General features: G+C 37.1%; 1 protein-coding gene across 5 annotated transcripts in view; it reads right to left on the minus strand.

Moving 5' to 3' along the window:
• SPATA16 (spermatogenesis associated 16) overlaps nucleotides 1–26,220 on the minus strand; it is a 261,200-nt gene that overhangs the window by 233,608 nt on the left and 1,372 nt on the right. For 4 of the 5 annotated variants that reach the window (XR_004232757.1, XM_031957676.1, XM_031957673.1 and 1 more), the window contains exon 2: nucleotides 9,543–10,166. Coding sequence is in view for 4 of the 5 variants with exons in the window: in XM_031957676.1 (XP_031813536.1) it covers nucleotides 9,543–10,148 (606 nt within the window). In the remaining variant the exon portion in view is untranslated. Of the gene's footprint in view, nucleotides 1–9,542; nucleotides 10,167–26,220 lie in introns of those variants that run through there. The other variant, XM_031957674.1, reaches the window with a different exon arrangement.

The following is a 26,220-nucleotide window of genomic DNA, read 5'->3' on the forward strand; positions in this document are numbered from 1 at the left end:
GTGACAATTCCAAAAGACTTATGATGGAAAATGCTATTCACATCCAGAGGAAAAAAATGATGCATTCTGAATACAAATCAAATCATACTATTTCACTTTATTTTTTGTGCATATTTTTGTTCTGTTTCTTCTTTTACAACATGACTAATTTGGAAATATGTTTTACATGATTGGACATGCATAATATGTATCAGATTGTTTGCCATGTTGGGGAGAGAGAAAAATTTGGAACTCAAAATCTTTCAAAAAACAAATGTTGAAAATTGTCTTTACATGTAATTAGAAAAATAAAATACTGTTAAATTAAAAAAAATAAAAGTGATACCAACATTTACTTTACAGTTTGCATCAAACAAAATAATAGCCATCTGTGGAATATGGAAAATTTCCTGCTTATGAAACTTATCCACTAGGTCTTTGGCAAATCAATCATTCTTTTGTGTGTGTGTGTGTGTGTGTGTGTGTACGTGTGTGTATGAGGTACATGACTCTCTCATAGAAAGTTTCCTTGAGAAATGAAGAGAAGTTTGAATTCTTTTAGTTCTAACTACTGGTAAAGTGTCTGGCCCTGTTTTATTTTTTCGTCTAAGCAACAAAGTGGTTATTAAGATGAATCATTTGCTTTTTTAATGAGCATGAGAAAACTGCAAGTGTAAAAGCCCAAGGAATAAAAGAACAACTTCCTTGAGGCTCTCCAAGTACTGGAATTTCCTTCACAGAGATAGGTACTCTCCCAAGTGAGGCAGATTCCTTTAAGTCTTTACAAGATTTAAATAAATATCTTTCATTTGTAAGCCAATCTCTTGGGAATGGATCTCATTAAAAATAGCCATGCTGATCTTGAGATTATCCATATACTGGAGAGTGAATAATTAAAGAAAAGAAATAAATGAAAAAATGACAGGTAAGCCCTGTCCATAGGATTATAGATCTAGAGCTATGAGCAGCTTCAGAAGCCATATATTTTAGTCCAAACACCTTTATTTTATAAATGAGGAAACTGAGGTGGGGAGACTAAGTGTTTTGCTTTAAGTTATAGAGGTAGGTAAAAAGTGAGATTTGAATCCAAATCCTCTTGCTCCAGAACAAGGGCACTATACACCATCCTACTCTGATTATATCTCTGTACTTCATAAATAAGTCTCATATTCAATTCAACAAGGTAATCTCAGAGGAAAGGTACTAAGTAGTAGTAGATAATAAGTACAAGTCCTCTAAACCCCCCTCCAGTACTTTGGTTACTTGTCAATCATGGCATGTAGGGAACAAAGAATGAATTCTTGTATTCCATTATCTATGCTGTGACAATCACCTGATTCTCTGGGATCTGTAGAATGAAGTTAGCCTCATCCTAAGCCTCATTCAGCACGGGTCTGCAATTTTTTTTGATCCATTGCTTTCATAACCCAAGCTCTGGACTTTACATTTGAATTAAGACTCATTGGCTTCTAATTCTCCAATTGTATAATTCTGCCTTAGGTCAATTTCTGTGTGATCAAGGATAAAGTATTGGATTTGGAATCAAGATCTGGGTTCAAATTTATGACACTTTGTTTGCTTCAGTTTTCTTATGGGGAAGATGGTCCTTCCTAGGTCAAGACCTATGATTCCATGTACTTTTTTGAACCTTCCTCAGTCCTAATTATTGAAGATATTTAAATAAGACCTAAAAATGCCAATAGAATAGGAAGGATGCAGTACATTCCCTCAGGAATTCTAGATATAAAAATGATCAGGACAGCAAGAGTTGCTTTTGGGAAACTAAACACCATTTCTAATGATCTGAATCTTCTCCCCAAAATAAAGGCTTATCTTTCTTATCTTTTCAATAATAACTTTCTAGTGAAATTATAGTGATACAAGGAATAAAATGTTCTAGTAAAGTCAACAAGCATTTATTAGCGCTTATTATGTAGCAAGCACTATGCTAAACCCTAGAAATACAAGTCCAATAGGAGGAAAAAGAAAGAATTTCTGGAAGACAGCACATAAAAGTAAGTTGAAAATCTGGGAGGTTAGGGACAGGAGAAGGGCACAGTAGAAGACGAAGTCTAGAGAATCAGGAGTATAGAGAATAAAAGGATAAAAGTGAGTGACCTGGACATTCCCTTAAAATGAAAGTTCTAAAAAGAACCAATAAATCCAAGGAAGGGTCTATAGAGCTGGAGGGGTCTTCTAGGGTGAGAAGGCTGCTGGGGAACAGAGAAAGGAATGTAGAGAGTTAGGAAGAATTAAAGTTAAATAAAGGGCATTGAAGAAAATGCATAGTCTGTGGGCAAAGTCAGCAAGGTACTATCCGTGAGGAATTATCTTGAAAAACAATTAGGAGATGACCTTGGAAAAGGTAAGTGGGCACGGAAGGAGAAAAATAACCCATCACCACTCATATGCTCCAATTATATTCACAAAATGTAAAGAGATGAAGAATACAGCCTCCAGCACACTGGATAGACCATCAATGGAGCATTTATAGAAGGATGAGGACAAAAGCACACAGGATAAGGAGGCAGGGATGAGCCATCTCTAGTAACTACATTTATGAGATCCTGGCATCGTCAGACTTCTGGAAGAAATGTGAGAAAAAGGAGGAACAATGCTGAAAAAAGAGTTTCAGCTGTCCATAAGCTTGATTTATTAGACACATTCCAGGTGAGGTCAGAAGGGTGGATTCCCTAGATGCTCCCATGAAAACTAAGCCAGATGTCCAAGCTAAGTTTTAGTCCTAAAGTAATGACCTTTGCTAATTACCAGTAATTAGTGTCAGCATCCAAATTTTACCAGCAGCTGTAGCAGAGTTCTGAGATCAAGGGTGTATGTGTGTGTGAGTGTATGGAAGTTGGAAGGTGTAAAAAGACTTGAAAGGTGAGGAGAGCAGGTCATGAAGAACTTTGAATACAAAAAGAAGATTTTACGATTGTGTTACTAAATAGGAAGATGATCTGTACTTCCAGAAGGTCATTTTGACAGCTGAATGAAAGATGGACTGGGATGGGGAAAGACTTGTGGAAGGGGGACCAACCATAGGATGATATTAATAGTGCAGGTGTGAGGAGAGAAGGAGATGAGATGTTGCAGAGGTGGAATCAGCAACTCTTCGCAGCTTATTGGATATGAGGGATGAAAGAGAGAGGAAGGAATCAAGAATGATATCCAGATTATGAGTTTGTTTTGACTGCGATGATGGTGGTTTCCTAAGTAGTAATAGGGAAATCAGGAAGAGAGGAGCATTTGGTGGGAAAGATAACTTCAGTTTTGAACATGTTAATTTAAGATGTCTAGAAGACATTCAGCAGCTAGATGGCACAGTTGATAGAACACTGGTTTTGGAGTCAGGAAAGTGAGTTGAAATGTGGCCTTAGAAACTAAGTGTGTGAGCCTAGGCAAGTCACTTTTTTCTGTTTGCCTTCATTTCCTCATCTGTAAAATGAGATGGAAAAGGAAATGGCCAAGTATTTTTGCCAACAAAAACCCCAAATGGGGTCAGAAAGAGTTGGACATAAGTACATGATATTTATTTTAAGATCTCTAATGGGTAGAAACACCCAAGTAGAGAGGCTATGGCCAGATAAAAAGATATGAAAATCATCAGCAGAGAGATGAGTCATTGAACCCATGGGGATTGATAATCTTTATTTTTTTCCTTCAGGAATCCTGGTTTTGCTCTAAAGATCTGTAAAGAGATTTCTCTTAGCCTAATATGACTGTCAACTCAATTGGACCACTTATTTCAATACTTGGAACTCTAAAGACCAACAATGAATGACCTTAATATACTCACTGTTACCATACAATAATAAAATACAACAACAATAACAAAAATAATCAAAGCCAAAGTCAAAAGGTTAAGGTTATGTGAAGAATCAAACCTGCAAAAGAACAAAATAAGTGATTCAACATTAATCAAAAACTTTACTACAGAGATGTGGGAAGTAAATAAATCAGAGGCATGAGCCAATCCCCAAAGAAGGAAATTTTCTTTGTAACCATGAGGTTAGGTTACAAGAGGTCTAATGTAATAGAAACACAAACTGGATCAAATGACAAAGAGAAACCTTGCATGTTGTTGGCTTAATATAGCCACATGGTTATGTCAAGGAAGGGGAGATTGCCATTTTGCAAAAAATGGAAAATGGTAGGCCTATATAAGATCACAATTGGCTCAAACTCTGTATGTTTGGTTCATGAACTACTAACAATGCATCTCACCAGCTTCCTTGTAGATGTAAAATTGATCTTTTTTTCTTTATAGAATGTATCACCTCTGTTTGACCAAGGGGTGAGAATGCCAATAAGGCCTACAAATGCAGGCCAGATAAGAATTTATATTCTTCATTAAAAAACAAAATTATTCACAATTTTTATCATTTTTAAAAACACCCTATAAAAACTAGAAAGCTAAGACTTGTGTCAAAAAATACATATGGTGTAAAAAGCAATTTGTCAACACAATACTTATTGACCAATGTACCCCAAAGTAATATAATGTATATTCTGTCTATATAGATTCTCACAATGCCTTTATCGCAATTCCTCCCTCATGTGTTATTTAAGTTCGGAATATAAATATATTAAAAAAAGATCAAAGTGAGAATACTGGAGTAGTTGATGTACACATGGAAAACTGTTTTTTTTTAAATGTGACACCAATACAATAATGTTAAGAACAAATCATACAATGGATAGGGTTATTTTAGGGAGCTAGGACAAGCCCATTATAATTTTACTAGACTTGAATGCATTATCAACTGTTCTAAATAAAATTAAATATGACTTCCAAAAAGAGAGGAAGTCAAGCCAAAATACTTTACTAATCATTTCATGTCCATGTACATGAATGACTGCAAACTATATGGCTCCACTGAAAAAATACATGAACAAGCTTCTTTATCTCATAGAATCTTTCTCTTACATAAAAATGTCACTTTAACCCAATGTGTGAACTTCCTCATGTTCTCCAAAGAAAGGCAAAAATACAAAAGGCTCAATGTTGAATCTAGAGGTCAAATTGAGGCACTAGCAGTGATACCTACAAATACTGGTCTCTTCTAGGCAAGTTATCAAGAAATCTGAGGCTGAATATGAGCTGGCATTCTGAAATCTAGGTTGAGCTACATGGATATATTTAAAGCAATTAATACTTAAACAATAATAATCAATGTACACTTCTGAAAATGAAAAATGGATCAAATAGATTTAGAAAGTATTATTTCAAAAACTTGGATAATACTAGTGAAAAAGTTGGAATCATGATCCTAAGGTAGCTAGATTAACATCCCCTTTCCAAAAAAGGAGCAAAGGATTGATAAGCCATTTTGGAGCACACACTCAACAAAACAAAACCCTTCAAGAAAAACTTCTGGAGCAAGCAGACATCATTTTATCAAGCAGTTGAAATTGAATTACTTATAGATGTAGCCTATGAAATGGTTAAGATTCAAAAAACCTTCTACAAGCAATATCCATGTAAAGTACAACATGTTGAAAAAGAAGCATCAAAAATTGCTTAGTCAAGTAATTTGCTTGTGGAAATAAAGTAGGTTATAATGCCCATTTGAAATCAGACTATTGTTACCAGTAATTACAAAAAAAGATTGTTATTACTAAGCCTGAGTCTTGTGATCACTGGTAGTTCATGTAATGAGAGAAATGGAACAATACAACCCATAAGTGGAGACAGCAAAAACCTAGAACCTACTGTATAGCTAGCATGACATGACATAGTGGCTAGAATTAAATGTCAGAAGCTCACTGTCTTTCAGGGACTAACTAAAGACAAATCTTTATGCAACAAATACATACCTCAAGATGTCTTAGAGAACCCATTCAACAAACCATAGTTAAATTAGGCAACTGTTACAGAACAAGCTACTGTCTAAAAGCATCTGAACAAAACATCAACCTGTTAAAATTAATATTTTAAAAAGGTGCCATTATACCAAATTCTCATAATATCCAAGCTCATGGAATAGAAGAGATATGCAATCTACCAGAAGATATAAAAATCATAAGAGAATTATATTAAAGGACTAACATTCTTCCTTCCTATCTGGTTCTAGAATGGCTTTAAGGATGCTTCCATGAGATCACAGAGGATAAGCTTTTATCTTAATGCTTTTCTTCAATTACAATAGCAGTTATTCTATCCACTGTGCAACAGTTGCTAGAACATGGGATATGAAAGAATAGCAAGATAGTGGCTTGTCATAGAATTGAGTCTATCTGAATTTCATAGAAAAAGAAGAGTATGGTGAAAAATTAAGTCACACAGGATGGGCAACTATAGATGGACTGAGATCAGCATTGTTTTAGGGAACATCTGATAAAATATAGACCTGTAGAGAATATCATCTGTTAAGGGTATTTAACTTGGAGTCTATGACCTTTTATTTAAAATATATTTTTAGAATTATATGGCAACATAACTTATTTCCTTTGTGATCTTATTTTATGCATTAAAAAAAACATGATCCCGAGAAGGTGCCCACAGGTTTCACCAACCTGATTACCAAAGGGGCCAAGATATCCATTTTCTGATCATTCTTTTTGAGTCATTTACTGGCAGGGTGGATGTTTTCACTGTCACACTCTTGGTCAATGACATTTGGGGAATGTGACTCATTTTCCAAGATTTTGGATGTCCTTGTAGAGGGATAATAAAAAGAGTCCCAGTGGGAAACCTAGGTTCTGAGGTCCTAGTTCTTCTTCCGCTCACAAGCTGTACCATTTTGGTCTCGAGAGCCCAGTTTCTTCCCTGGCATTCTAAGGACTGGAAGTTTAGGCAGATTCATTCTGCATTCATGAAAGTGATTTAGTATACTTCTAGGATTCCAATCAGAATTCTAATTTATTCACTTGGTGGAATAAAACCAGACATAAATCCTATAAGAAGAGCTTAAAAACCTGGGTCGTTTGTGGCTTTTCCTGATCTTGGAATAACACAGCAGAAGCCTAATTCCTCATGAAATTCTTACTGTGATTTGAGTTATCATGAACATTTTCTCTCCCTTAACAGATCTGTCTTTTTGCCTTTTTTGGAGTAAGAGAACAAAGGTCGAATTTGACCTCTGGCCCTCATTTGTGTGATCCTGAGCAAGTCACCTATTTCATCATAGGTGAGATGAAGACCTTCATGCTGTAGTACCCTCCTCTAAGTGCCATTGTGGGGGTTAGCGGAGAGCACATATATAAAGCACAGCTGTATGGAGTTCTGCAGTCAGGTATCCTCTATGAAAGTCAGCTGCATACAAGCATGGGAATAGCCTGAAACCTACCCTGCCTGGTTGCCCACAAGCCTCCTATTTCCATGTTCCAGAACTCTGAAATCCCTTTACTTGATCATACTTTTATCATCCAAACTCTTCTCATGTCTCACCATCCCAATCCTATTTTTCATCCTCACTGTGACTCATTCTCACTGAGACAGTAATTTATCAGGTCATCAGCCTCTTGCTTTCCTGGTCTTGACTCAGGGGTGAACTAATTCAGTTCTAGACTGTGCTCTACTCTTGACTACCCTGTTTTCTTATTCGGTCATCAATCACATCTTGTCCAAATCCACTTGGATAATTTCCATCATTCATCTCCTTACCTCTCACTCATGTGCAGCTGAGTAGAGCCCGAGGAAGTCACAAAATGTGGCAGAGTCCATTTGCTATTTCTAAGCAAAGTGTGTTTTTCTCTCTTCCCTCCATTATTATCTATCCCAATCACCTATCACAAACCTCTTCTCTTCTTAAGCTCCCCACAACTTGTAGGGTTAACATATTATTTTCACAGATACCTCAGGGATCTGCCATTCTTGTTGTGGAAGGGCTTGTGGGCTAGTCATGGTGGTACACATTTATAGTTTCAGCTGATGGAGTTGGAGCTGCTAAGACTGGCAGATCTCTTGAGCCAGCTGTAAACTGCAATGGGCTAAATTGATGATGTGTCCACACTATGCTTGACATCGGTATGAGGAGTCTCTGGGAATGTGGGACTATCAGGTGGTTTAGAGAGGAACAAATCAGTCTGGTACTGAAATGGAGCAAAGCTCCCATGTTATTTAATAGTAAATGAAGTCTATGATCAGTCCCCTGCATTTTTAACCAGGTAAGATGGAAAATCTTAAAAAAAAAAAAAAAAAAAAAAAAGGTGTGTATGGGAAAAGCTTTGGAGAGCAACAAGAATATATATATATATATATATATATATATAAATATACAAACATTCACACCAAGATATATGTACATGTATATATTTGTGTATACATATTTGCATGAAAATATACACACATATATGTATAATGTTCAAACTTTCCTCTGCTTAGAAATTTGCAAAACATTTAATTAAATTTTTTCACATATAGGAATAATTGTGTGTAAATACACATATAGTGCTTCAAACATATATGTATGTCAGTTATATTATAAATATATGCATGTATGTATGAGTATATATCTTTCTCCAAGGTTTGCAAAGTGCTTTATAAACATGTACATATATTATACAAACTGTATGTACATGTATATATGTATAGTATACCTACTATACACATATTATACATACATGTATATTTACAATGTACATATATCACAATGCACACATTATACATATGTATATACTGCATGTATGTATTTATACTTATATGAGAAAATGTATATGAAGTGTTTTGCAACATTAATGCAAAGAACAGACCTGGGATATGATACTGCATATATGTTCATTGTGCATGCACATAGAAATAGGAATGCCTATATTCATGTATTTATATATATGCATATTCCCATACATATAGATATGCACATATGTGCGTGTGTGTATAGAATAAACTTATGATTTCACTGATATGTGGAATTCTCCAATGAGGACACTTCCTCTGTCAATAGGACACTTTTTATGTATCTGAGACTCTCTGAGGCTTGCCTGAGGCACTGAGAAGGGAAGCAAACGTGTCCAAAGTCACCTGTCCAGTGAGTGTGAGAGGATATTGGAAGCCACATCTTCCTGACTAGAGACTACATTCTGTCCACCACAACTTGCATCTTAAAGAACAACATAAATAACAGGTGTTATTGGGTTGTTCTCCAAACACCCTCCACTGGACCACAGATTTAGAGCCCTAAGGAACCTGAGAAATCTTCAGGTCCAACTTCCTCCTTCTACAGATGAAGAGGCTTAGAACAGTTTTGTACCTTCCACAGGGTATCTGAAGCAAGATTCAAACTCGGGACTTCCCAGCTCCAAGAACAGTAACCATATAATTGAGAGAGCTGCGATTGGGCCCCAAAGATTAATTAATTTGCCCCGCAGTCAGCATGGATCAGAGGGAGGACACAAACCTGAGGCTTTAGGGTGCCAGCCTCCCTCTCGTGAATTCCCCTATCTGGCAATTTGCAGGTGGACATGATTGACTGTACAGGCGGTGTCCCTCCAGCGAAGGCAGCCCCCCAGGTTTATCTGGGTTCATTCGTGCCCTGAGCCCCACGCTGGGCCATCACCATCTCCTCCTTCCCCACGTCAGACTCCACCCTCCCACCCCCTGCGGCTCCGTAATTTCCTACCTCCAGGGCCGTTCTGAACTGCCCCGCCGCCATGGCGTACTTCTTCTGCCTGTAGCAGGTGCTGGCATCCTTGAGGGCCACCTGGAGCCACTTGTCGATCTGGGGCAGAAAGGCCAAGTGGGGCGCGTTCAGAGAGTCCGCGATGTCAGCCGCCGGACAGGGGGCCGGCGCCGCGGTGGACACCAGCGCCTCCACGAACTCGTACGTGACGTCTTCCTCGTCGATGTAGACCAGCTTCATCTCCACGTCCATGATGTTCTTGAGGGGGATGTGGGGCAGAGGCACAGCGATCAGCTGGCTCTCCAGCTCGGTGGCCCGGGGCTCCCGCTTCAGGGCGGGGGGCTTCTCCTCGCTCTCCGTCCTTCTCTTAAGGCCGGCTCTGTCCAGCTCGCCGCTCTGCTTCTCCTTCAGCGCCTTGGTCATCTTGACCCTCTCGTTCCCCATCTCCCCCTGCTTCTCGGGGCAGCTTTTCTTCACCTCCTGGGGCATGTCCAGAGCGTGGAGCGGGCTGGCCAACATCACGATCTTTTTGCTCACGTTCATCTTCGGGACCATCTGATCGTGGCAGGTCCTGTTCCCAGCATTCTCCAGACTCCTTGAATCCATCGGATCCCTGGAATGTTCCTAGAGGGAATTGGGGGTGAGGGGGAGAGGAAGAGTTATGAAAAACAATCTAAGACAGTTCGATCATTTAAGTCACTGCCACAATCCACTTTGGGCTACTGCTTTATTCTTCATAGGTAATCACATTTGAGGCAAATCTCTGGCTATAGCTTTTGCTGGCTTATTACTTTACCTAGGGCAGTATATGTTTCAATATTATTATTATTATTATTCTCAAGAAATATTTTCAGAAACACATTTTAGAAAACATCTTAAAAATAATCACCCGTAGCCAAACAACATCTTCTGCTCATTTTTATGAGGTACAGAGATGCACCAAATGGGAAGATCTTAGGCACATCCGCTGAGGACAAAAAAGACGAAATATCCATCTTGATATTAAAGGCAGGTGGCCTAGAACTCATTATAAAATACGCCACTCACCTGCACAATAGGCTTTGGAGGAGAAAGAATTCTCTTAACCACAGCTGGTGCCAATGAAAGGCTTCCAGAAATGTGGGAAGCCGATTTTCCTCCCTCATTTTTCCATTAATAATGAAAATGTTAATTTTACACAGCTTTAAACACCATTCTTCAGAACAGGCTTTCCTTTTTTGTCTTATTTATTTATTAATTTATTTATCTCTAAGTGGAAGGAACTTGACCTTCAACTTCACATTAATGCTGGGCATAAGCCCATATCATTTGGGTCAGAATGCTAGCACATATAGAATGCTATGCTATCTAGCATCCTACATGTAAGTAAAAACTATAATGTTGCACAAATCAGAAATGCTGTCAGAAATCTATTGCTTTTAAAATGGAAAAAGCCATTTCTAAAAACATGGAACCATAGATCCAGATAGAGAAGGTAGATCAGGAGGTTGTCTGGCTAGTCCTTCTGTGATATAGATGAAAGAAGATCACTTGCCGAAGATCTCCTAGAGAGTGGGATAGGAATACTTTTATTTTTACAGATGAATAAACTGAGTTTCAGGGAAGTTAACTGACTGGCTCAAGATGACCCAGGAAGTTATCAGAAGTGAGATTTAAGTCCATCTGATCCCAGGATCAGTATTCTTTCCACTGTAGGTTTTGGAGTATTGTCTCTGCTACTGTATTTGTCTCAGAGTATATGGCAGTATTTTGGGGGTCAATCAACAATCCTGCAATAAGCATGTTCTATGTGCCAAGTAAGGTGCCAGGTGCTGGAAATACACCATGTTCCTCCTCTATTAATCATTATTATTTTAGCATTGGACAGCTTTTTGAAGCCCTTCCAGGAATTTTATCTCATTTGATTCTTACCATATCCTACTCCTACCTGACAGATCAGAAAACTGGCCCAGAGAGTTAAAGTTATTGCAGTACACTGTTAAAAGAGTCATCACAAAGACAGAAGTCTTTGGATTCCTTGTCCAATGTTATTTTTAATAAGGTACACCAAAAGCAGGAAGGAAAAGAACAGATGAGTGACACATCAACATTAGATAAAAGGTCTCTGTCTTTCTCTAGTGCATTGGTTTCTTCTCAGTTCCAAACAGGAGTTGCTGCCCTTTAGAAAAATGTCACAACTTAGAAGGCTGAGAGATCAAGGTGACAAGGGTTGAGTTACTTAACCTAAGTTGAACTCTCAAGTAGTCTTTAAATGCTCGAGTTGGAAATCTAAAATCTGCTAACCATGAAACTTCAAAAAAAGAGCCAGAACTTAAATCTGGGAGACTTTCTTCCAGTCTAATTCAATCCAACTCAGCCAGCATTTACTAAAGGCCTATTATGTGCCAGACCCAAAGACAAAAGAAAAACCATCCTTGACTTCCAAGATTCAAGGCATCTTAAACATTCTAAGCCATCCCAACTAATGTCTGCTTTCATTTATTCAACACTCTTCTATTAAGTGCCCCGTGTGTATTGGGCACTCAGTAAGATTCTGAGGAGACGAAGATGCTTCTGTCTTCAAGGAATTTGCATTCTACTCACAGGAGATATACACATATATTAAAATGAGTCACAGAGTAAACACAAGGTGAAACAGGTTGGAGCATTTGAGTCAGAGAACTGGCCTTGCATTGGAGATGGCAAATGGGCATATGCTTTGAAGGGAGCAGAGATGGGGAGGGAAGGGAGTACATTCCAGGCAAAAAGAAGCCTGTGCAGCAGCATTATTAGAAAAAGGAAAGGAAAAGAAATATTGTACATAGGAACCATCTGGCCAATACATAGAGTATATGAAGGAAAGCAATGAACAATATATCCAGAAATATCTTCCTTCTCTCCCCATTAGAATAATTCTGGGGTCAAATGTGAATATGTGACCTGGATGATGAGGTTCTCTGAGAGTAATTCAAACAGACAAATCCCTTACAGAAGTACAAGAAGTACTCAGAAATCTGAATAGCTAATTTTGCTACGATTTTTAGAAAAATTGCTTTTGTCACAATTTTATTTCATTTTTATTTTTAAGAAATGATGTTATTATAGTTGTTCTGCTGTGTCCAATTCTTTGTAACCCCATTTGAGATTTTCTTGGTAGATAGTAGTTTGCAATTTCCTTCTCCAATTCATTTTACAGATGAGGAAAAATGAGGCACATGGGATTTAGTGACTTGTCCGGGATGAGGTAAATTTGAATTCATGAAAATGAGTCTTCTTGACTCTAGGCCTGGTGTTCTATACATTGTACAACATAGTTGACCATGTTATTACCTCACATATGGTTATTATGAAGAATGAAATATAGAAAGTTATTATTTATTTTGTATTTTATCACAATCACGAACATTTTAGTGTGCAAAGGATGATTTTACATGAAGCCATGAAATTGTATTTCATAGTTTATCTTAAATTTAACAAGATATTAAAAAGATTGCCTTATTAATGATCCCTTCTGAGATTTTTTTATTTTTGAATAGTTCTGTAATGTTTTCTTGATGCTTTTTCCTTTAAAATATATTTCTATCACTAATCATTAGCTCTTCCTTGTCCTGATAGAATTCTGATGTCATTTGTAGAAAAATTTTTCCATTGACTTTCATTATATAAAAAAATTGCAACTGTGTTACTTTGAAAAAATCTCTAAATATAATATCTCCATCCTTGGGATATGCTGAGTATCACAGTACTTTCAAAATATGTAGCATCTGTCTATCACCCTTAATAGTTTTGCTCTGGACAATGCTATTTTTCTATTCATCTCCATTTTTTTTTTGGTAAACCTTTTTTCATCTGTTTACATTTAAGACCTCAAAATTTGGGTTTGGGACTGGCAAGGGATCAATTGTTTTTTTTTGGGGGGCATCACAAATTTTATTTTATTTTTATTTTTTTAAATTTATTTTTAATAGCTTTTTATTTACAAGTTATAAGCATGGGTAATTTTACAGCACTGACAATTGCCAAACCTTTTGTTCCAATTTTTCCCCCTCCTTCCCTCCACCCCCTCCTCTAGATGGCAGGATAACCAATACATGTTAAATATGTTAAAGTATAAATTAAATACAAAATAAGTATACATGTCCAAACCATTATTTTGCTGTACAAAAAGGATCAGACTGAAATAGTGTACAATTAGCCTGTGAAGGAAATAAAAAATGCAGGCGGGCAATAATATAGGGATTGGGGATTCTTAGTCATCTCCCAGAGTTCTTTCGCAGGGTGTAGCTGGTTCAGTTCATTACTGCTAAGAGATCAATTGTTATAACTGTCAACACAGTACACAGCTACTGTTCAGTGACATATTCCCCATTTTTATAAAACCAATGGCCTTGGTAAACATGTTTCTAAAATCTCTCTTTTACTTTTCATAGGATTGGCACCAAAATGTGGGCTAAGATGAAGACATGCTGCTGGCAGAGATGCTAGAGATAAATATCTAGCATATTTGGACCAGCTCGTGGTCCAAGAAGACCTCAAAATTTTATAAATGTGAATTTTTGGCTAACAGTCAAATTTATTCTTTTCTTTTTATTTTATATCACAGCAAAAAAGTCCATTTGTTGAATTCAGAACAGCACAGATATAGAGCTGGAAGTGACTTCAGAAGTCTGATTCAATCTTCTATTTTACACAGAAGTAAACTGAGAACCAGAGAGGTTAGATAATTTGTGGACACTTAGTAATGTCACAGTAGATAGAGTACTGGCTTGGGAGTGAGGAAAAGAAAGATCAGATTCTGTCTCAGAATTTACTGGCTATGTGTGACCCTAAACATTTCACTTGGCTTTGTTCTTTTCACCTGTAAAATGGGCATGATAATAGCACTGACCTTCCAGGGTTGCTGTGCAAATCAAATGAAATAATATGTAAAGAGTTTCACAAACTTTTAAGAGCTGAATAAATACTAGCTATCATATAAATGGTACCTATATTCCAAGGTCACATGGATGGTACCAGGCAGAGTTGGGAATTGAATCCAAGTTTTCTTCCTCCTAATAACAAATACTCTTGGTCACCCTTTCCTCCTGGGTATTCTCTTCTATTTAGGTTTTTATCACCTTTCTCTAAAAGGTGTGATTTTATATTTTTGGTCCTTGTTATGGATTCTTTAACCATACTTTTCATATTGGCTGTATCTTAACTCTACTCTGGGTAATCTTATCAGCTGCCCTGGGTTCACTCAGCTCTGTGCAAATTATCTCTGGATCTATCTATCCATCCCTAGTCTAGATCCTGATCAATAGTCCTGAACTGCCAACTGTCTATTGTTTCAGAAAGTACACAGGTACTCCAAACTCAAAACGCCCAAAGTCCAAAATAGAACTCTTTCATTTTCTTTCCCCTTAAAGCTACCCCTCTCCTCAACTTCTCTATTACTGCTGAGGATAGAACCATCCTTCCAGACACCAGTCTTCCACTCTTTACTTTTCAGTCTGATAGTCTTTATTCCATATGTCTAATCAGTCACCAAATTTTGTTTTTTTTTATTTTTTTTTATTATAGCTTTTTATTTACAAGATATATGCATGGGTAATTTTTCAGCATTGACAATTGCAAAACCTTTTCTTTCAATTTTTCCTCTCCTTCCCTCCACCCCCACCAGATGGCAGATAGACCAATACATGTTAAATATGTTAAAGTATATGTTAAATACTACATATGTACATATATGCACAGTTATTTTGCTGCACAAGAAGAATAGGACTTAATGTACAATTAACCTGTGAAGGAAATCAAAAATGTAAGTGGACAAAAACAGAGGGATTGGAAATGCTATGTAGTGGTTCACACTCATTTTCCAGAGTTCTTTCGCTGGGTGTAGTTGGTTCTCTTCATTACTGAACAAATGGAACTGCAAATCTTGTTTCTACCTTTACAAATTTCTCCCATGTTTTCCCTTCTCTCTCTTCAGAGAGCTAGAACCCTAATTCTGGGCTCAATTATTCCTCAACTGGAATATTAAATCAGCTTCCTCGTTAGTCTCCTGGCCTCAAGTATCCTTGTACACAGTTGCTTGTCAAAGTATTTTCCTAACGCAATAGTCTGATCATGTTACCCACCTCCTCCATATACTGCAGTGACTTACTATTCCTTTCAGCATCAAAGTCCTCTGTAATTAAAAGCTCTTAACTACCAGACCCCTTCTTACCATCTCGATGGTCTTACATTCTCCCTTCTCTTCATACACTTTTTATGGAGTAGCCATTATACCCTACGTGCTTCCTTGTTATCTCTGATGTCTCTGTGCTTTGCCATAGATCACATAACATGTCTGTAGTGCTCTCCCTTTTCAGAATCAATGACTTCCTTCAGGACTCAACTAGAATGTTTCCTTCAGCAGAGGCCTTTCCCAATCTCTTCCTCATCCTCCTGGCCCCTTTAGCTATTAGTGCCTTACAGTCCATGGCAGTGTCTTTTTAGTGTCTAAGAGCTAGATTAGGAAATAAATTATACCTTTGTTTTCACTACCTTCTCACTGAAATTTAGCATTTCCTTTAATTATTAAAAAAACCCATCATTCCAAGAAGGGGCTTGTTAATGTCACCAGACACAAAAGGAAGTTAAGAATTTCTGATCTAAAGTTACCTTCTACCCATTCTGCACGTATCTTATGTGTCTGTATTTATATACATGCTGTATATAAAAGACCCATATCTCCTAGTTGGTGACTAACTCTCCAGGCAAGCCTTAGGTATGCTTTATCTCACTCCCTAAGCTTTCCTGCCACATACCTGCCCTCTCCTCTTCTCGTCCTTTTCAACTGGGGCTTTATCCCTGGATCAGTGTGTGGATCTTCTCCCACAGTGAAGGGAAAAAAGCAAATAAATCAGAGACAAGAGAGACCATCAAAGAATGAAACAGTAACAAAAGGCAGAGAAGGTAGTAGAAGTGAGTGCTCAAACAAACAGGACCATTTGTTACTAGTATTAAACTTAATATACACTTGAAAAAGAATAAGCAAATTTTTCATAATGGAAGTTGACATTTCATATACAATGGTCTTTATTCTTTGCATATTGAAATGCTGATGCTTAAGCTTTTAATAAACATTTTAAATGAAAAAAAATCAACATTTTTCAAAATGTTGTATAAAATGAACAAAAGGAGAGAAGACAGACACAGAGACAAAGAGAAAGACAAAGACAGATAAAACAGAAGGAGAAACAGCTGAATTCAACCATTTCAAATTTGGTACCTTTTCTCTTTCTCTCACTCTTTTTTTTTTTTTTTGATCCAAATTAACACCACTATTTGGGCAAGAGCTAATAGGACTCAGATACTCTCCTTTGTCTTAACTCTTAAAGCTTACACATTGAACATAATGTTATTGTAGTATTTTTTTCTGTTGTAAAATTACAGAAAATAAAGAGGTGCCCAAGTGTGGCCTATCTCAGGGAGAGTAGAGCCTAAATATTTTTGGCATTTCATTTTTTTTAATTATGGGCAAGATCTACTTTATCTTTCTACGTTTTCAATGAACCCATCATTGATTCAATTTCATTCTCTTCCTCTTTCCCTCTCGCTTTCCCTGCTTCCCTCCCTCCTCCCCTCTCTGTCTGTCTCTATCTCTGTCTTTGTCTCTCTCAATTTCACTCTGCCTATCTCTGTCTTTAATAAATCATCAGTTTGATTAACCTAACATTATTCCTTGAAATTGAGACATGCTCTGATTCCACTGAGGTCCACTTTAATTATTATCTCAATTAAAATAAAACTTAGGGAAAAGCAATTAAAAATAATTATCTTTGTTAAAGAAGTGTTTTTGTTTATAGGTGCCTACAAAATGTTCATTCTTTGATATAGACAATGTTGTAAATTTGGTTTCTTCTTAGAAATGTACCATAGAACTCCAAAACTTTTTTTAGATATCAAAAAAACAGATTTCTTAAAAGTCTCGAACACTTTAATGATAAAAGGTACAAGAGGAAAGCAGGTGATGATTTCCCATCATTTTCAAGGGTCAGCCTTTTAAATTTGCTTAGTGAATTTTCAAGAAAGGGTTTGTTTGCTTTGTGCAACCAAGCTCTGGGCCCCTCTGGACTGGGGAATGGAGGAGAAGCAGATGGCACGGCCTTGCAACTGGAAAGATACAAGTGTTTTCATGGCAGCTCAATGGAGAAAGCCAGTTTACTTATTGGACTTGCTGTTGAAACAGGCTGCTCAAATATGGATAGACAGTTGGAGGAGAAGAGAGAGCCCATTTTTAATGTACTATAGGAGAAATGCAACATTACAGTTGCTATGGTTTTCATTCCTTAAAAAAAAAAGAAAAATCTAATTTTAACCTGCTGTTGAATTCCTGTAGCTATGGGAGACATTTCTTCGGAGAAACTTCCTTCTTGTTAGGGTTGAGCACTGCACCTGGCTTTGTGTTAAGAGACCTGTGTTGTTCAGTCTTTTTTACAAGCGTCCATGTGGACTTGTACCTCCTTGTCAGGGAAGACAACTAGGTTATAATTATATCAGCCCCTTGACTCAGAATGCATGCTAAGACATACATAACAGGCTCTTGCCAAAGCTCTATTCCCAAGGTGGTTGATCAACCTGATCCACATGTGTCTATTTTTTATTTAATCTGCTCTGAGAGGCAGCCTAGCAGAGAAGATAGAGGACCAACTCTGGAACCAAGAGAACCATGGGTTCAAATCCTGTCTCTAGCTCTATGACTAGGGGAAAGTCATTAAATTTCTTAGGGCCTCCAGACAACACTTCCAGGAGTTTTTAAGGCAGGATCTAGAAATGTAGAAATTTTTTTTTTATAATTGTATTTCAATATAATTGTCTTCTTTTATAATACTTAACCTTAAAGCATTATATAAACCTAGCTTTTTGTTATTCCTCTTTTGTTTTTGAAGGGCACCAATGGCATCATGGATGGTGTCTTGACTTGTGGGAGAATTGGATTTAAGTGAGGCAGTTGTACAAAGTCATCAGCCTCACTTCCTCTTCCAAAATTAATGACGTTCAATGGCAGGACGAAGGACGTATGATGGCCTGGAAGTAGGTGACCTTGGCAACTTTGATGTCTGACCAAGCTCTAAATATTCCACAGCACCAACTTCAGCCACCTTCAGCTACAGGCCAGTGGAACAAACAATTCTCATCTGCCCATTCTGTGAGGAGGTTGTCTTTATATGCTTGGGGTAGAAACACTCCAAACTCACTGACATGTTTGAGACCTGTTGGAGATCCTCAACCTGATTTAGCTCATTTGCCCAGACAGTTTTCCTAGAGCGTGGATGCTCTTCATGCTAAAGGTGAGAGTGGGGTGAAGGTGGACACTAAAGGTGGATGAGAAAAGGGACTGAATGGCAAGTCCTCATACCAGAGATCTTTCCTGAGCATCCCATATGCAGCTATTAGCTTTGTAATCTTGTGTGTTTTATTTTATGCATTAAAACATTATTCTGAGAAGGGGCCCTTGGGCTTCCCTACACTGCCAAGGAAGTCAAAAATGCAAAAAGATTAAGAATCCTCATATTAAAGAGTGTGTTATCCTTTCATAGGGTAAGGGTACTTACCACCCGCCCCCCCCAAAAAAAAAGCAAAAATTGGAGTATTAGATTGAAATAAGAGAGACATATTTGTGAGGAATAAAAGAGTCACCTTTGTTCTCTACCCAGGTCAGACCACACCTGGAGTATTATGCTCAATTAAGGGTACATTGGACTGTACCCCAAAGTGGGCTCCAGAATGGTGAAGGATCTCAAATGTTTACATTATGAAAACAAATTGGGTTTCAAACGGGAATGCTTAGCCTGAAGAAGGTAAAGGGTAGGGTGAAGAGAAGCACAATAGCTATAGGCAAGACAATCTAAGGTGATAGTGTATGTACAGGAGAAATTGATAATAGAAAGAGAGGGAAAAGAGTAAGTATTTTTATGATATCTACTATGTGCCAGACATTGTGCTAAGCTCTTTTTAAATATCTCATTTGATCCTCATAACAAATCCTGTGAGTAGATGCTATTATCTCCATTTTTCAATGGAGGAAACTGATTCAAACAGAGTTAAGCAATCTGCCCCAAATAATACCGCTGATAAGTATCTGAAGCTGGATTTGGATTCAGTCTTCCTAACTCCAGGTCCAGTTTTCTAGTTATGCTCCACTAGCTATCTCAGGTGGGAGATCTGCTTACCCTCTGCCTTGGTCACATCATATGTGGAATTATGGGATTCAGTTTTTGGAACTTTACTTTTGGAAGGACAATAAGCTGAAAAATGTCTGAAAGAAAACACTGTAGATAGCGAAGTTTCGTGTCATATGAGATCACTTGAAGGACATGGTGATGGCTGGCCTAGAAAAGAAAAGACTTGTGGTGGGATGTGAGAACTAGGGAAGAATGGTCTTCAAGTATTGGAAGGGTCTTTTGGAGGAGAGCAACTGATTTGTTCCTAAAGAGGGTAGACCCAGGATCCATAGGTGGAAGTCATAAAGAGGCAGATTTAAACTCAATATCAAGGAGATTTTCTAACAATTAGAGCTATGCCAAAGGAGAACACTTCCCTGTCTTGGGAAGCAATGGATTCTCCATCATTGGAGATCTTCAACCAAAGTCTGGACAGACAACTTTTGATTGTGTATGGTGGTGGAGGTTCTATTTCTGGCAAGGTTGGGCAAGAAGATTACAAATATCTCTCAACTCTGGAATTCTCTGATTCTGTCATTAAATTTGCTTTGGAATAGCAACAATGAAGATTTTCATCTAATAGTTAATGCAAATTAAGCAAACTTATGTGAGAAAAAGCATGAGGTCTTAACAATCCTTAATCGGATTTCAACTATAATTATGATAGCATTCTACCATAAATACTATTAATTCTAGGGTAGCTATGGATGTGGCTATCAAATTTTAATAGATTTGAAAAGTAGATCTGTCCAATTGAAGGATATAGTGTCAATTGCTGGCTACTTGCAAGCTTTGGGCCACACAGTCACAGTTTTGAGGCCATCACTTTAGCTATATCCATTTAATGTTATGAATTATAGTTAGCAGAGAAACACTCACAAAAATTCTTCTAAACTCTTAAACTACTGTTTTTTTTTTCTTTCAACAGGAAATGCAATCATTTCCACAGACCTCCAAGAATCAAATTCTGTTCAGTTCCATAATCCAAAATAGGATTAAAAATCTTGCTTGCTGTATCACACTTCAGAAATTCAGATAATGCCCCAACAAGCCAGCATGTTCTCAGTAACTCACATGAAAGTAAACACTTCACAAGAATTAGTATCTTTTTTTTGTGGGGGGGGGTAATGAATTTGGTAACTTTCCTAAAAACCAATGCACATGCTTTCATTTTGCCATTTGAATAGATAATTCTTTGGAATAAGATAAAAATAGCAATAAGCTAAAATCTCTTTTCTAGTCTTTGCTGGGGATGGTGGAGATATTACAAACTAGATCCAATTCAACAAACTCCAGGGTACGTTTTAGGTACTTTTAGGTAAACAAAAAATGAGACAATCCCTACTATCAAAGAGTTTGTATGGTGGATACAACAATGAATTAGTCAATAAGCATTTATCAAACATCAACTATGTGCTAGTCACTGCTAAGTGCTAACAAAGAAAAACATGAAATAGTCCTTGCCCTCAATTTGTAGCTATGTGTAAAATATGCTTAAAACATCCCTACAAGGTAATTTTGAGGGGGAAAGCACTAGCAACTATGGTATCAGAAAAGGATTCAAAAATAAGGCTAATATGGAAATATGTTTTGCATAATTTCAAATATATAACTGATATATTGCTTGCCTTCTCAGAGGATAGGAGAGGATGGGAGGGAGGGAGAGAATTTGGAATGCCAAACTCAAAAAAGAAAAGAATGTTAAAAATAAATAATAAATTAAAAAATTGAAACCAAGAAAAAGCGTTAAGTAGGGAATGGTGCTTGAAAAAAGTAAAAATTACACACACACACATATGTACTTTGATAATGAAGGAGCTAACAATCATGGGGGTAATATTTCAAGGTTTTAGCCTATTCTAGTAGCCAAGTTTATGACTGACATAAAGTGTGGGTTATTCATGGGAGGTGGGGATTGTCTAATCTTTATAAAATGACTATGGTATAAACTGACATCTTTACAAGTAGGGTCTCTGCTGATACAGCAAGGGTGTCCATAATGAATGTGTCTTCCAAAACTCTTCATCAAAAATGATTGCTGAAACAATTAATTTCTGTGCTTTGCAGGTAGCAGAAGTTAGAAGAAGTATGGTGTCAGTGTTCTTCTGAGACCTTCAGCCACATTTCTTCTATTAACATAAAGGAAACAAGTCTGCCAAATTCATGAGAATCTTGAGGAAAAGCTCAAATCTTATTCTGAATCTTTGCAAAAAGCTCTTTTTCACCTACTGAAAGCTGGCACAGGTTTCTATTTACTTAAAGAGCTTTAATGTGTGGAGGTATGGAGAAAAATACAAATTTCTCTTCTTGCCAAAATTTTTACTCTGGTCCAGTACACAAACATAATTCCATCTTTTATTGATATGGCTCTTAATTCCAAGAGCTTCAACTTCCTTTACAAATACTGTTTAACTCACAACCTACAAGATCAGTAGTTATTTCTATCCCTATTTTCCAAACGAGAAAGCAAGTATAATGTGATTAAATGCTTTGCCTGCAGAGAATTGCACAACTCATCTGGGAGAAAAAAGGTCTAAAGCACCTATCTTGTGACTCATCCTTAAGTGCACTGCTCACTGGGCCTTCACAGATAATACCTCAGAGCAAAAAAAAAGAGTTTTAAATTTAAAAATAGTTGGGGAGAAAGGGAGGATATACTTTGGTTAATTTTTTTTTTGCTCTTGAGGTTAGATCTGTATCTTGTCATTCATTTAGAATGTGTACAGTAAAATATTTTTTCTCTCTTTGGTGGAACTTGGATTCCCAGAGTCATACTCCCAATCATGGATATTCACAATGATAATATTAATAGCTTACATTTATATAGTGCTTACTATATACCAGGCAGCGTGCTAGCACTCTACAAGTTCATATGATTCTCATGACAACCCTGGAAGGTAGATGCTATTATTATCTCTATTTTATAAATGAGGAAACTGAGGTTTACAAGAGATTGATTTGCCCAGCAAGTTTTGAATTTGTCTTCCAGTCTAGTGTTTTATTTCTCATGCCATCTAGTTGCCTAATACCAATGGAAAAAATAATTGTTAATTTGAGTGATCTCACCCAGTTAGTCTCAGGAAGACAACTAAGGAGGAAACTGGGGTGGTTCTATCAAGCTTCTAGACTTTGGAGGGTTATTGATGTAGATATGGAGGCCTCTTTTCTCTTGGATGTTTGGGGAAAAAAGAGAAAGGGATGGTAGACCTCATGAACCAACTTCATATCAAGGATAGAGATCTAAATTAAAGTGATGCCTACATTATAGGCCTCTAGGGGAGAGCTTCACATAGACTGATACTGTGCATTTATCATAGCTCTACTCTGTATACTATTTGTTCTTTTCTTAACTGTAAAAAAATTTATTCATTCCCTAAGCCTTGTTAACTTTTTGCTTGAAAGGAATACTGGGTGATGCCATTATCAAGTGGTGTCAAATAAAATCATTTTTTATTTTTTTTATGTTTTTTTTTAATTTTTGTTATTTAATAGCCTTTTATTTACAGGTTATATGTATGGGTAATTTTACAGCATTAACAATTGTCAAACCTCTTGTTCCAGTTTTTCACCCCTAACCCCTACATGGCAGGTTGACCCAGATGGCAGGATGACCAGTAGATGTTAAATATATTAAAATATAAATTAGATACACAATAAGTATACATGACCAAACTGTTATTTTGCTGTACAAAAAGAATCAGACTCTGAAATATTGTACAATTAGCTTGTGAAGGAAATCAAAAATGCAGGTGGGCAAAAATATAGGGATTGGGAATTCAATGTAATGGTTTTTAGTCATTTCCCAGAGTTCTTTCTCTGGGGGTAGCTGGTTCAGTTCATTACTGCTCCATTGGAAATGATTTGGTTGATCTCATTGCTGAGGATGGCCAGGGCCATCAGAACTGGTCATCATATAGTATTGTTGTTGAAGTATATAATGATCTCCTGGTCCTGCTCATTTCACTCAGCATCAGTTCGTGTAAGTCTCTCTAGGCCTTTCTGAACTCATCCTGTTGGTCATTTCTTACAGAACAATAATATTCCATAATATTCATATACCACAATTTATTCAGTCATTCTCCAACTGATGGGCATCCACTCAGTTTCCAGTTTCTAGCCACTACAAAGAGGGCTGCCATAAACATTCGTGCACGTACAGATCCCTTTCCCTTCTCTATGATCTCTTTGGGATATAAGCCCAGTAGTAACACTGCTGGATCAAAGGTAAAATCATTTTTTAAATTATAAAAGCAATCCATCAAACAAGAATTCTACACTCAAGAGAGTTTATGACTCTCAACAAAGTTCCAACAGTAGTCTCCCAACTTCCCTCTTTCACTATTGTCCCTTTGTATCCTATGAATACCTCTAAAAGTGATCTTATATTTTAGTCTAATATTTTAATTTTGTATCTAAATAAATTATGCCCAAAGATGCAAATTTACTTGTTCTAAGTCACACAGATAGTTAAGTATCAGAATTGGGACTGAAATATAGTTCTGATTTCAAGTCTAGCATTCTTTCCACTAAACACAAGTAGTGTTTAATAAATGCCTGCTGAATCTAATTGATAAGTACGCCAGATTATTAAGTTTTCTTGCTTTCAGATGTGCTCTCCTCCAAACTTTCAATGTCAGTAGAATATTTCGTTTTTTCTGTTAGCTATTACTAAATGGCAAGAAGGAGTAAAATCCTCTAATGTAACAGAATAGTTGGCTGATATTACAACTTCAGTTGCCAACTAAATGAAGGTTTCCTGATTCCTATGTAGATAAAGTCAAAATAAGCTTTGATTTTAAAAATCAATCAATAAGTATCAAATAATACTATGCTAAGTGCTAGAAATAGAAGAAGCAAAAATAGTCCCTGTCTTTGAGAAACTTACATTCTAATGGATAAGATGACATATCCTAAATGCATAAAAATATGCTGCCCGTAGAGGTTATTTTGGATATCTTAAACGCACAGACAGGTGACTTGTCACAAGCATAGACTTTCTTGAATACTGTCCACCACTCCCTCTTAGAGGGTGGCAGAAGGGGTAAAAAAAAGACTTCGCATTTCTCCTCTGAGAGAGGAAGTGCAAGACTAAAAACCTATCTTGCCAGTAAATAATGCTCTTCTAGGAACACAGTTTTTAGGTACAGAAGTCACTGACATCCCTAGGGTAATACACCTATAAATTCTTTACTCCCCACCCAATGCAAATGACACAAAAGATCATTACAAAGAATGAAGGATGAATAAAGAAATGAATAAATTCATAATGAGCAGAAACCAGAGAAGTTATACATATGGGAATGTGTCAAAAATACAAAAGAATGAGTGGATTTTTTAAGTGAGAAATGAGAATTTGCTCAACCAAGATTCACCTGAGTTCACCCAAGGGGAAATAACCCAAATTCTCTAGGGAGGCAAGCTGAAAATCAAAACATATTGAGGTACTGGCTTCCCCTACAAGTCTGCTTTCCAAAAGATCTTTCTCTTCCCACCTGTCATAAGTCTGTTTCCAAGAGACTCTGTAACCATGTATGTCTTCTCTCAGGCAAGAATGAAAAATATCCCTCCTCTTCAGAACTCTCTAATCAACTCAGCCCTTCAGTCACATAGGGTGACATCATCATTCTCTCCTCCAATCTAGAATCACATTCTACCATCAGTATTGAACTCCCTTGGTAATGGGGGTGGGGATGGGGTGCTGGATTCCAATTAAACATATATTACCATGCTGACTCATTACATTGATAAAAGTTGAGTTTAAAAGTCAATGATCTTTTTTAGGGCAAGTAATTATTAAAAATGAAAATTAAAAGAGTAAGACACATCATAGAAGTTTTAGAGATGAAAGAGAGCTTAGGGATCTTTTAATTAATAGCATCCTAGGGTACCCTTTCCCATAGGTTAAATGAATTGATTGAGGTTTCACAGAATCCAGATTTGAACCCAAAATTCATAATTCTCAATTCAGTAATCTTCCCACAATAACATAAGCCAGTGAAATATTGGACAGAACTTAGCAAGTATTTAAGACTACTTACTCAGTACTACATCTTTCACTAGGCATAGGTGATATAAACACAAAAAGAATTGGTCTGTGTCTTCAAGGAGTTATCATTCTATCAGGGGAATACATTGTGTAGACTGACAAAGAAATATAAAGTTTATACTCCTCTGTTTCATAAAGATGAGAGCATTCACTGATGGAGATTCCTGAAAAGTTTCCTGTAAGAGGCAGCATCTGAGCTGCGACTTGGGGGTTCTAAGAGGCAGGAGTGCAAGGGGAATCCCATTCCAGGTACAGGGCATGGACATGGAAAATGTCAGGCCCGGGTCAGAGAACAACAGCTGGTATGGCTGTTTTGCCAGAATGTGGAGTGAATGATGGGGGTGGGAGGAGGATAAAGTCTGGAAAGGAATGGTGGGAGCCAAATGTGGAGAGCTTAAGGGCAGGACCAACGGACCTATATCTTATTTTTAGCAACACAAGGGAGTTATTATAGACTTTTGGT

The sequence above is a fragment of the Sarcophilus harrisii genome, chromosome 3, assembly GCF_902635505.1.
Source record: "Sarcophilus harrisii chromosome 3, mSarHar1.11, whole genome shotgun sequence".
NCBI lineage: Eukaryota > Metazoa > Chordata > Mammalia > Dasyuromorphia > Dasyuridae > Sarcophilus > Sarcophilus harrisii.